The 13598-nt window shown below is 38.1% G+C and overlaps 1 protein-coding gene across 4 annotated transcripts in view; it reads right to left on the bottom strand.

The window, feature by feature from the left end:
- Positions 1 to 13598, bottom strand: part of TRDN (triadin) — a 280530-nt gene that overhangs the window by 140642 nt on the left and 126290 nt on the right. For all 4 annotated transcript variants that reach the window (XM_054721940.1, XM_054721941.1, XM_054721942.1 and 1 more), the window contains 2 exons: positions 2381 to 2440; positions 1504 to 1563 (listed from right to left, as the gene is read on the bottom strand). In XM_054721940.1, the coding sequence (XP_054577915.1) occupies positions 1504 to 1563; positions 2381 to 2440 (120 nt within the window). The remainder of the gene's footprint in view (positions 1 to 1503; positions 1564 to 2380; positions 2441 to 13598) is intronic.

Below are 13598 nucleotides of genomic sequence, written 5' to 3'. Positions count from 1 at the left end.
ATCAACTCCCAGATCCGCAAAACACCTGCCTATCTCTCACTGGGCATTTCATGCAGCACACAATCATGCAACTCATTGTTTTATGATTTTTTTTTTTATATCCCACTTCTAGCATGATGTCAGGGATTTTTTTGAAATTCCTATTTGGTACTAATAGACTAATCAATGTCCAGTTTGGCATCTTATAATCTCCTCTTTAAGGGTCCCTCCCCACTGGCTTTTTCCTCCACCTATGCCACTGCAATCTAAGAAGTGAAGGGTTTTCACTAATGCCATCAGCCTGGCTGCTCTCCCCAGACAATGCCTTCTCTTGAAATTTTCCCTCAACAGCTCCCTCATAAAAGCTTACCTACTGACTCATTTTCTAGGGCATTGTTTTCAGCTTATTATTATACAGTGAAGATCTGGAAATCTCATTCACTTTAAGTGTTAATAGCTGAGAGGAATTAGTCTGTTACCCCCCCTAAGAGATTTGCATTTTAATAGAGGACAATTTCTTCATTACTCAAAGGAATGGAAGATCTCTAATGGTGGAATTTCAAGCATCACTGACACTAGTGGAAGAAATATTTGGGGTAAGAACACTTATCACCAAACCATAATACTTGAGATAACTACATTTTTTTTTTTTTACTAGCTAGGCTTAAGTTGAACCTGGATAGAAGAAATATTCATGTTTGAACAAGAATAAAAGCAGAACTAAATTTAAAGCAAAAATCTGAAGCTGTTGAACAGCCCTACTTTTTAATGGGATGCATTATTATCGCTCAGCTTCTTATTTTTTCTAAGTGGCATCATTACTCTATGCAGCTCTTCTCCATGTCATTATGTCTTCACCAATGTGGCCTAAAGCTCCCCTCAGCTCGAACCTTAAGGCAGGCTTGGTCCTGACCTTAGACGGTTGACCTCCCTTGTCTTGGAGCATTTAATGAAGGAAAGTTGTACTTTTAAATTCTTTATTTGTTCCTTTGAGATATAAATCTTTTTTAAAAACATCTTTCCAGTTTTGCAACCCAGGAATGATTTTTCTCAGGGACCTGGAGTCATTCCCTTGAAATGTAATCATCAAGAAAGATAGCACCTCTATTTCCCAGTTTTTGTGGGAGGGTAAGAACCTAACTCTTTTGGGTGCCTTGCTCTGAGTTGTAACACTACATTCCTGTCATGAAGATAAGGGAAAGTTTACTTTTCCTTTGAGCAAAGCCAATTAGCAAACTCAGATGGCCTTCAATGACCCCATCCCATTTCAGCTCTCAAAACCTCCCCTGTTTTTTGTTTCAGTGAAATTGAGTTCAGTATAAGATTTGGTCTCTTGCCCCTATTGCAATAGCTTTGAATAAAGTCTTCCTTGCCTGTATAACTTTGTATAGTGTAATTTTTATCTGTACATGGATAGATTTAAGTACCTATATCCAACTTGCTTACTTTGCCCAAAGATTCAAACATCGTGAAGCAAACATCCCTGAATATAATATGACGAAGGAAACAGAGGAAGTGCAATACCTTTTTTTTTCATATCAATGGCAGTTTCCTTCTCAGTTTTCTTTTTGCCATCTTCTTTTTCTGGTAGTAAAATGAGAAAATTAAAAGCCTTTTCCTGTATAATTTTTATGTATGGGGGCACACATGACTACCGATAAGGTACATCTAATTCATCTTGTAAGTCAGAGCCATAAGTCATGTCAAATATGAATGAACTGGCATCTCATAACAGAATAGTGACTTTGGTGTGCTCTCTTCAGGAAGGAAGCACATTTTTGCTAAGGTCAACAAAATCTATCATGACAGAAGAAATATTAAAAAGCTAATTAAAAATATAGTACGCCTCAATAGTTTCCCCAAAGAATTTAAAAAGGAATATACTGAATGTTCCCCGGGCTACCAAGCCCCTGGAAACATCTCAGAAAGTCAGAAATGGCTGAGGCTCACTTGGGACCTCCTCAGACGCACTATATGAAAACAACCTAACCTAAAAAGAACAAAACATAGCAAACTAATCAACCAGTTTCCTCCCTACACATTCAATAATGTGCTCTTTTGAAAGACAGTTTTTATTAAACAGAATGGATTAAATAGTAGTCATATTCACATAAAGTATCAGGTAAAAAAATGAATTAGAATTGAACAGTTATTCCTAAGGCGGGGTGGGGGGGTGGGGGGGTCAGTAAGAGTTTTAAAAATGTGTTTAAGTTTAAATTTTCTTTAAAAAAGTTTATCAATTTTAACTTTATTTGGAATATTTATAAGTCTCAAGTGTGTTTGTTAATAACAAAAATGAAATTATCAAGGGATTTGTTTCCTAAAAAACAATAGCTTTGTCAGTAGCGTTATAAATGGATACTAATCGATTTATGTGTTGGACAGTTTTTAAATTTCTTACCTTTCTTTTTTGTTTCAGAAGTCACTTTCTTCTCAGCTTTCTTCTTTTCCCCTTCTTTTTCTAGAGAAGAAATTAAAAATAGTTTCTTTACAACAATTTAGAAAAGCAAAGATTGGAATGAAGGATTACTGTTCAGTCAATTCTGCCTCCAGATAGCTTTGTGACTTAGAGCAAGTGATTTAATCTCACTGAGCCTTATTTTCCTCATTTGTAAGATAACAACACCTCCCTCAAAGTTAGATAATGTTTACAAGGCACTAGGCGCAGTGCCTGGTTCATAGTAAATGCATAAAACTGCAGGCCGCTAATATTGCTTACAGCTAATAAACAAGATAGCTTGAGCTTCCTGAGCTAAACAATTGTGGAGGGCCTAAAGTGAAATAGTAATACATGAAATTACAACATATTTTTCTGAGGAAAGATACACGCGAGCTAAACGAATCACTTTTGTTGCCTTTTCCTATGTCCAGTTTCATTACAAAGAATAAACCAAGCCATTAGCGATGCCTAGTTTGGGTTAACTGTTTTTCAGATCTGCCTCTTGTCAGCGGCATTTGGAGCCGGTGACACTTATCTGGCAGTGTGCTGGGGACATAACTTCCACTGCCCTCTCTGGGTGGTTGCATCAGCAAGGGTGCTCAGGCCGTTTTTTTGCACCCAGAGGTTGCAGTGAGTCTAGACACTGCATAGAACAGTATGTGTTCCCTGCGGACTTCAAGGAAGATTTCCGTTTCAGAGATCTGAGGTAGCCTTGTTCTGAGGGGCCGATGGAACTTCAAATGCCCAGCCATAGCCATGGAACAACTGGACATCCCTGGACGTTTTTCTGGTAAGTGCACTCATTTCAAATAACACAGCTCTGCAGCAGTGTCAGAGTTGTGAAAACGCAATACTCGGTTCTCTTAGGTTTGAGGCAGCTATACAGACAGTGCATGTCGGCAAGAAATTGATTTTTATCTCCAATGAGTAGCGTGATTCACCTTACAGGTGCAATATTTTTCTCTTTGTCATTTGTCTCTCAAGTACAGATGCTAGGCATTCCAAGATTTCCGTTACCCAGAACTAGTGTGAGATGATTCCTCTGCTGAAGAAATTCCAGGAGCAGTTCTGGCACGAATGCTTAAGCTGCCTCCTAATGACTGCATCTTATTAAACACTGGAATTTTAATTCATTCCCTTTGGTGTCCCCCTTTTTTTTTTTTTACCGACAAGATCAAAGGCAGCACTTTCTTTCAGTGTTAGAAGTATAATTTATAAAGAACGTTTCGTGACTCCTACAGACGCGTTGGTGTCGCAGGGAGGAGCGCGTTCACACTCTGTCCAAGTCGTCGGCAGCGCCCCCTCCCAGAGCATCCGACCAGAAGGCGAAAGCCAAGAAGTCAAATTTGGATAGTTCCAGAGTTAGAAATAAACCAATTAAAATGTACTGCCATTCCTTAGAGCTTCATACATATTAAATATGGAAATGGTGTTTAAAATCCTGAATAAAGATTCTCTTGATTTAAGTAGTATTACTTTCAGCTTCTCTGGGAAAAGGTTATGGAGCCAAGGCATTTTCCATCTTACTAAAATAAACACATGCGCCAGATCATTGGACTAGCATTTGCTAAGCACCGCCGTCTGATGGCAGGGACCAGAAAAGGGTTAGTTAACATACAGAGCACTTATAAATACGCTTAGCCTGTATCAAAAATCCATGCCATGGTCACCATAAAATCACAGCTCAGTACCCACGTCTCTGTTTCATAATGGAGATGAATGAATATTTCACCTAAAAGTTTGTGACAATTAGTCATTCTTATAGTGACTTCGGAATAAAAGTAGATGTTTGAGGCCATAAGATGGAAGACATTCTTTTCATTTTTTTTTTAAAAAGAGAATGCTCTTGAGCAATAAACTCTACCTTTAAATGAATATATCTGGGGTTTTATTGGGGTGACACTGTATTCCTGCCTCAGTTCCTATTGAATTAATGCTTCCATTATACACACTGCCTGTGATTATGACCATACACTGTGAGAGTCATGAATAAGAGCAGAAGTCCACAAAAAGCAGGTATAAATAATATACTTTAATAACATTTTTTATGAAGTAGACCTTTAAGCTGTCATTACGGGGAGTACTTGATTCACGGCGAATTCATTTAAAACATCAACTTCTGAAGATTCTGCATTTCGTCAAGCACTATTGTCTCTATTCCCTAGGTGACTTGGCAGCAGTGGAATTTGGTTTTTCATTTATAAAAGACACAGTAATTTAATTATACCCTGCTTGGATATAAAAATAAACCATGTGTCTTTTATGAAACCTCTCTGTCCCCTGACATTTTTTTTCTCAGCAGTGAATATTCTTCCCTTTCCATCCACCTATGCACCCGCTCATCAATTTCCTTTCTCCCCTTCCTCCAATTTTTGCTGTTTTGTTTCAAACAAGCTAGAGAAGAGTCAGAACAGTTAATATCATAGGTTTTCAGAGGATCTGCAATTAAGAGCGTCGATAGAATGTGAACTTATCAGCACACTGCCTTTCTTTGGCAAAAAGTGTCAGAAACCCTGATATGATGGCTCTAAGGGGCAGGGATGACAGGAAAGCTTGGTTGAGAGAGAAATCTTCTCCAAAACGGGCAGCTCAGAGCCACAAATATGTTATTAGATTCCGCATAAATTAACATCAGATGAAAGAAAAATTAAAAGGCTCACTTTTTACTTTCTAAGCCCTTACAATGGGCTTTTCTCTTGCTTTTAAATTTTTTTTTATGCCATCTCAAAGCCAGAGAATGCACAATAGTTAATTATAATTGTAAAGCTTTCTAAGATGCTTGTTCCTAGCAAACGGAGAAAACAAATGCAAATGTCTCATTTTCATCTTGTGTTTTGTTCCTCCCTCTCTGCATTTCTAGTGTAGAGATTATCCAAATTTTACATGTCGGATGGGTGCGTTTCTTTTAATCCTCTGTGGCCAGGCTTGATGTATTTTTGGTCCTAATTAAGTAAACAGAGACATATTTCTTTCCTAACAATACATTCCAACAGACCTTGTCACTGTCACCTTGTTTCTCTAGAGTGGCAGAGATTGGCTTGGAATCCCACTCACGACCATGATCATGGAAAATTTCCCCTAAACCGATAAGCTCAACCACAGCAGTGATTGTAGGGTTCTTCGTTGTTATCTACAGAGGGCCACGGCCCTTGTTAGGTTGGGTGTGACACTGGTCATGTGCTGCGACACACTGAATTTCATTTTCCTCACTTGAACAATGGGGCTAATAAAGCTTACCCTGCTGGCTTGTGGTGAAGAATGGAGAAACTGAGCTAAAGTGCCTGGCCCAGAGTGCATGTTCAAAAAAAGCAACAATGATAGCTATTACTATATTTTAGAAAAAAATAAAGATATGACTTCCTATGATATGTAGTGATTTCTTAGGTGTGATATTTATTAAAATGTTAAAAGAAATGCACATTAATTTGTATGATACTGTATGGAGGGAAGCTGGGTCTGGAATATTTTGTGTCGAGAAACTTTAGGACAAAAGTACCTATGTAAGAATCAACATATTGTGCTGGAATGAAGAAGTGGATTCCAGACTCAGTTTTGCTATAATTAGTAGCCACTGCCTTCTGCAATGTGAGTAAATCTTCTGATTTTTCTTATAAAAGGCAGGGGAATGAGTAGAGCATATTTAAATCTCTCTTTACCTGTTCATTTATTCACTCTCCAAATGAAACATGTGCCATTTTGCATTTCCTTCCTAATTTTGCTGGGAACAGTTAACTTAAAAAGCTTTAGAGATGTAAATAGCTATTGTATGTTCTCTGCCTGTTATGACTTAAAATTTTTAAAGGTAGAGACAAGTCCAATTTTAAGCCTTAAAATGAATATATGCATATACTCATGTATATTTGAATATGTATGCATGTATATATAATGTTAGGTGTGAATAAGGATCAGAAAAAAACTTAAAACTTGGTTTATAGAATTGGGGCATGAGAAGGTGGGAGGTGATACTGCTTTTTTTTCATAGAGTTTTTTTTAAATATATTTTTATTGATTTCAAAGAGGAAGGGAGAGGGAGAGATAGAAACATCAATGATGAGAGAGAATCATTGATTGGCTGCCTCCTGCACACCCCACACTGGGGATGGAGTCCACAACCCAGACATATACTCTGATAAGGAATTGAACCATGACCTCCTGGTTCATAGGTCTATGCTCAACCACTGAGCCACACTGGCACATTTTTTTAAGGTGGAACATGGGTAAATATTTCCGAATGGGTAAGATTTAAAAAGATTTTTGAAAATACAAAGTAGAAGAACCTTAGTCCTTTGGGGAGAAGAATTTTCTGGCAGAGAAAACAAATATCTGCCAACACCTTGAAATGAGAACATTCTAGATATGTTCAAAGCGGAGCCTGGGGACCATGTGGCTAGAACAAAGGTGCAGAAGGAGAGTGGTAAGAAATGTGGCCAGAGATGGACCAAGGCCAATCCCAGAGAATTATGTTATTCATTGTGTGAATTTTTCATTTTACTGTAAGATAGAAGACCACTGAGAAAGTTCAAGCAAAGAAATTATGTGATGATGAGTTCTATTTTAAGAGGAAGTTTAGCTGTTGCTGGGTGGTGGGAAGTGCCCCATTGGATTTTGAGATCGCATTATAAGGAAGAAGACTAAGAAAGCAAAATAATTCAGTACAAACATTCTTTCCCCTTTCCTCCTTTGTTCCATAAAAGTTTCCTCTAAATTTTATTTGGGACTCTTGAACTATGGAATGATGGTAGGAGTACTTCCCTTAACTTGCAATCAGGTTACTATGACAGCAAAGCACTCTAACTTAAGGACTTCACTTGAGTTATCTAGCATAACTAAGCTGGTCTTTCAGAACCCAAATTCATTGTCTTTGCCTTGACTTTTCCTTTAGTGATAACTGAATTATTCTTAGAAGCCAGCTCTTCTCACTATCCACTATTTAACAACAAATGTCCCACAACCAGCAATTCTATAACACCTTTCAGTGATTACCCAGAGACTTTTATATAAATAGTTTATTTCCTGCATCAATAAATGCTTATTTAGCTTCATGTCAAACCCCTTGCCAGGGTCTAGAGTTTAAAAGATTCCTTTTAGGAACTCCAGGTAAGAGAATAGGAAGTGAGAAAGTTTACAATTACAATAAGGACTTTGTGTTTAAGGAATCCCATAGAAAGTCCCAAATCAAAGAAGACCAAGTGAAAGTATGAATGCTACTCCTAGAGGAAGGACCACAGACAGAGAATGACATAGACTGAGCCTGGGTATGAAAGACATGAGTTTTTATTATAATTACAGTAGAACCTCAAATAATGTCATTTTGTTATATGAAATTTTGTTTTAATATTGATGGGATATCATAGGACATTAACTCTTGGTTATATCAATAAGCCAAAGGTAAAATTGGTTTTGTTATACATTGTTTCACTCAAAGTCACAGAACCTATCAACAATGTTAAGTCAGGATTTATTATATTCCACTGTTAGAGCTGTGTTTTCTTAGGCAATTTACTTGGTTCCTCTGATCATCTCTGTAAAATGATGTAAACCATACTAACCATCTGGAGTTATTTTGAGGGTTAAATGTGATTGTTTAAAAGAAAAGTAGCATACATTTTCCCCATGATCAGAAGCCTCATATGTCTACTTATTTGTCTTATTTTCAAATCCCCAAGCTCCATTCCTCCCCCATCCTCCAGCTGACATAATGAGCTTACTGCTCCTCTATTCAATTGTTTTAGCTGCTCTGTGCAGTCTGTGAGGAGGTATAAGAGATTTAGTTGTATGTATAAGACCCTGCATATGACTCCAGTCCTGTATTAAAAAATTATATAGTTTCACATATACTGACTAATGTAATTAATGCAATTACCTTATTACCTTCTATAGATACAAAGTAAAAACAATCATAAAAATTAATGGTTTACTATACACAGAAGGGAAATTTCTTGGTAGAAGATGATAATGATAATAACAGTGACTAATGATTGAATGCCTAACTGTGATAGGAAATGTGCCATACACACACACACACACACACACACAACACACACACACATATCCTATATAATGAAAGCTTAATATGCTAAGTTTCTGGACGTCTGGTTGTCCGTTCAACCAATCAAAGTGTAATATGCTAATGATATGCTAAGGCCACTCAACTGCTTGCTATGACGTGGTCAACCAGTCTCTATGACGTGCACTGACAACCAGGGGGCAGACGCTCTGACTGGTAGGTTAGCTTGCTGCTGGGGTCCGGCTGATTGGAACTGAGTGAGATAGGCAGGACATGCCCTGGAGCCCTCCTGCGGCCCTCCCTGGCTGGCCAACCTCCTGTGCCCTCCCCGGCCCCTTGTGCACTGGTGGGGTCCCATGGCCTGACCTGTGCCCTCTCTCAATCCAGGACCTCTCAGGAGATATTGGAGAGCCAGTTTTGGCCTGATCCTGTAGGCCAGGCTAGGGACCCCACTGGTGCACGAATTCATGCACTGGGCCTCTAGTATATTCATATATATATGAATGATTTCATTTTCATCTTAGCAATGTTCTAACTTAAATAGGTACTAAAAGTAGTTTGGTTAGTATATTTTACCAAAAATTATAACTGAAGGTCAATTTCATTAAAAAATCTCTGACAGATACAAGTTTATTTCACCATAAAACAAAGAAAAATATTATATTGGCTGAAAGTTCAATAAAATTTATTGTGTCATAGAGTTAATGGAATAAGGACTGGGCCAAATTTCTATTTTATTGTTTTATGCTTTTTGCTTCCCAGGATATATCTCACTGAAGAGCTAAGGTGATAAAGTTGGGGGTTTAATAGAATTGTAAATAAAGCATTACTAGCTCTAGCAAAGCATTGTCCTCAGATGCATGCTATGGTAAGAAATTATCTTATAATAAGTTTCTTATAATGCTCCTTTATCTTCTGAACAAATCTTACCAACATACTCTTTATGGCCCCATGCAGGGCTTATGATTTTATTGCATAGCTTTGCCTTGCTCATATTTCATCTGTCTCTAACTTTGCAGCCTTTATGATCTGTACAACTCACTTTTGTACTTCAGTAAATAATGCTTCATAGTAATAACTATCACAGGGAACATGCTCATTTGCCCCAGGTTTGACATCTCTGGCCATGACGATACCCTACACATCTATAGAAGCTAATTAACCACAATGCAAAGCCATGGAGTCTTCACTCTGCTCTTAAGGTAGCTTTTTATTAACCCACCACCCTGAAAAAATAAGCTTGAAATCTCTGGGTGTGAAAGCAGATTGAGACTTAAGAACCATTTAAGTTCAGTCCTCACAATTTACAGGTGAATAAATGGAGGCTCAAGGATTCAATTAATTTTTTCAGGATTATACAACCAGTTAGTGTCACTGCTGGGATTCTAAGCTGGATTCTTAGTCTTTTCTCTAGAGTTCTTTGCCTGCACTTGTGTGATGGCATTTATAGTATTATTTATAATTGCAGTACTAAGTTAATGCCAGTTATACATTTATACAAGATGATAGGAAATACAGTATTTATTTACCTTACTATATTTGGATTTATTCAGGCAAATATTACATTTGTAATGAAATAGTAAATGTAATTTAAGTATACAATATATACTTAATAAGGGATCACTTAATTTCTTTCTTCCACATCTTTGCCATAATAGACAAGCTGTGGCAATCGATACTAAATGTGAATGGCAGTTCAATTCTTCAGAGATCAATGGTAATACAAATATGATGTTGGGGGTGGAGAGGATTTTTTTTTTTTTGAGTAGGTGAAAGACAAACATCTTGTGGCATTGTTGATTAAATATATGTAATAGGACCATATCTGGTAATTATGCTTATGCAAAGATTTTATAAACCAGTGCTTATCTTTTCTTGGTGTGACTGGGAAAGAGATGGAAAATGTTGCTCAAAGCTGTCCCACTCAACCACTGAGGATTTTGAGGGCAGTAAAAATACAGTTCTAAAAAACATTTGATGATAAAACAGCTCTCATGCTAAGAGTTAAAGCCACCCATAATTTACATATATAAAAGTCTAATATGCTAAGTTTCTGACCATTCAATTGACCGTTTGGTCAACCACTCGACCAGTCGCTATGACGCACACTGACCACGGGGGGGCAGACAATCTGACCAGTAGGTTAGCTTGCTGCTGAGGTCCAGCCAATCTGGACTGGGCGAGATGGGCCAGACATGCCCTGGAGCCAACTTTCCACAGTCCCTCCCCAGCCTCTAAAATATTTCTTCTAATTAATTTTCTTTCAATATGCACAAATTTGTGCACTGGGCCTCTAGTATTAATATAATTAGGTACCATTTGATGTGGTGGGGGAGGGGAACTCACATAGATCTGCTCTAATTGTGGAATGAATGAATAACTACATAGACTTTCTGAACCTGCAGGCCTTTCAACCCCAATAAGAGGTCCCAATAGACATGGGAATTAGTTCTGTCACAAAATTCAATACTTTTTTTTAAAAGAGCACGAGAATTAATATTATATTGAAGGTCCATATTGCAGTTAGTTCCAGTTAAGTTGTGCCCATAATTAAATGCAAATAGACAAAAATGACTGAAATGATTGCGCGAGGTAGTCATTATATAAAGATCTTTTTTAATGCGATGGTAGTATTCTTTCTCTGGTTAAATATTCTAAAATATTATAGTAGAAGTCAAAGGAAACAACTTATTTAATACACAGTTTGTCTTTATATCCAACAATTCGAAGCAATAATGCTTCATTATGATGTGCAAAGCATGTGATGTGGGAGAGGAGTGAAATCCTAGGAAGGGAGAAACACAACTTCAAGGCGTTGGGTAAATGTCCTGACATAAGAAGGGCCCTGATATTTCGCAAAATGAAGTGAATGCTATTGGAGACGTATTTTATTCAGTTCCATGAAAGCACAAAATGATCTTTTAAGGGCTTCACAGATGCATAGAGTGTTTTCATCCATAACAAGGTCCGTGACATTTTTTAGATTTCTACTGATAAAATCCTAAATTGTTTCCAATTTCCTGTGAGCAAATTTAATATATAATCGCTACTTTTTAAAACATTAACATGCAAAGTATCTTTACACTTCTACATTTTGACCTGTTAGAACTGTATTTCTCAAATCAAATAGCATATTTTAGTACCACATGGAAGTTCCTTCTCGTGTAATGCCATTTTCTTGCAACTTGGTCCTAAGGAAGTTCCAGACAAAAATAGTGCATCAAGACTGTGCATAATTAGCCTCACTAAAAACAGCTTGATTAATACTAAATATGTCCTAGTTCCTAATCAATTATGTTAATGGAGTCGCAGGCAGAACATCTGCAGGCCCCGACAAAGCCTATGATCTCAGCATCGCCTGATAACGCGGACTCCTCGGAAAGATGCTCAGGGCCAGCATCCTCAGTGCAAAGACTCTACTTCTTTATGAAGTAAAAGTGATTTCTAGCAAAAGCCTTGTGATTCTGCAGCATTGCTATGTTGCTAACTTATACATGGTATTGTGTTCCAGGATAAAATATCAAATTAAATTACTCTTTAAATATAACAGTAGGATCTCAGTGTCCCACTTAACAACTGACACACCCCCTTTCCAAGTGACAGACTGAGAGGCAAAATGTGTGCTGCTTTGTCTTTTATGAACCTCTGCTAGAAGATAAACTGGAGTCAAACACTTGAATAATCTGACTTTCAAAATCTGCCTTAAATTGGAGAATTAGAGTCCCTTGATTTATGTCCACCTCAAAACAACAACAGAATTAGAATCTGATGAAACTTAAGGTGACATTATTATTTATAGGCTATCTCTTGTCCTGTGAACATTTGGCAGTGAGATAGTCACTTGTCAGTTTTGTGTCACATTTTCCTGAGTCACATAAGCTATCATAGTCCAAACTAGAGGCTCAGGGCATGAAAATTCATGCACTCAGGGGGTCCCTCAGCCCAGCCTGCACCCTTTTGCAGTCCAGGACCCCTTGAGGGATGTCCACCTGCCAGCTTAAGCCTGCTCCTTGGGGATCAGGCCTAAGCTGGCAGTCAGATATCCCTCTGGCAGCCCAGGAGCCCACAGGGAATGGGCCTAAGCTGCAGTCAGACATCCTTAGTGCTGCCAAGGAGGTGGGAGAGGCTCCCGCCACCACTGATGCGCTCGCAGCCGTCAGCCCGGCTTGTGGCTGAGCGGACCTCCCCCTGTGGGAGCGCACTGACCACCAGGGCAGCTCCTGCATTGAGCATCTGCCCATGGTGGTCAGTGCGAGTCATAGTGACCGGTCGTTCTTGGTTGTTTGCCATTAGGGTCAATTTGCATATTACCGTTTTATTATACAGGATGCCTAGAAAATATAACTCTGTTCTCTCTCTTTCTCTCTCTGTCTCTGTCTCTTTCCTCTCTCTCTCTGACTGATGGTTTAATTTTTTAATAAATGATTTGCTTACTAGCTAGATAAATGATACACAATAGTAGCCAGTGATAAGCTTACTCAGAGGTTTGTTGTTTTATCACCTTCAGTATAAACTGAGTTATATTTGATTCCAGTTAAGAATAATTTTTAAATAGTTAAGTTCTATCAATTGTAAGCATGTACAGAAGCTTATGCAAGTTCAGAAATTATGCTGTCAGAAAGAAAAAAGGCACAATCACTGATTACTCAAAAAATATTTAAACAACTCTAATAGTATGAGGTAAACATGTCAGTTGCTTTGCTTATATATTAATTAAGCTTAAAGTTTATCAAGTGCTATTGACTGAATTGTGTTGTCCTCCAAATTCATATCTTGAAGGCCTAACCTCCATGTGACTGTGTGAGAGAACCTTTTGGAGCCAATTAAGATCAAATGAGATCCTAAGGGTGGAGCCCTGATCCTATAGAATCCGTGTCCTTTAGCAAGAGGAGACAGCAGAGCTCTCTCTCTCTAACATGTGAGAACACAGCCAGAAGGTCATCTGCAAGCCAGGAAGTAGGTTCACTCTAGAGCCCGACCATGATGGCACTCTGACTTTGCACTGCCGTCCTCCAGAACTTCATGAAAACAAATTTCTGTTGTTTAAGCCACCCAGCCCGTGGTGTTTTGTTATGGTGCCCATGCATACTAAGACGCCAAGGTTGATCAGACATTTTTAGAATTTATTATATCAAGAGGAAATTGTCTTCACATAATTGTCACACGCACAAA

The sequence above is a fragment of the Eptesicus fuscus genome, chromosome 10 (genome assembly GCF_027574615.1).
Source record: "Eptesicus fuscus isolate TK198812 chromosome 10, DD_ASM_mEF_20220401, whole genome shotgun sequence".
Taxonomy (NCBI): Eukaryota; Metazoa; Chordata; class Mammalia; order Chiroptera; family Vespertilionidae; genus Eptesicus; species Eptesicus fuscus.
This window is presented reverse-complemented; position numbering and strand designations above follow the sequence as displayed.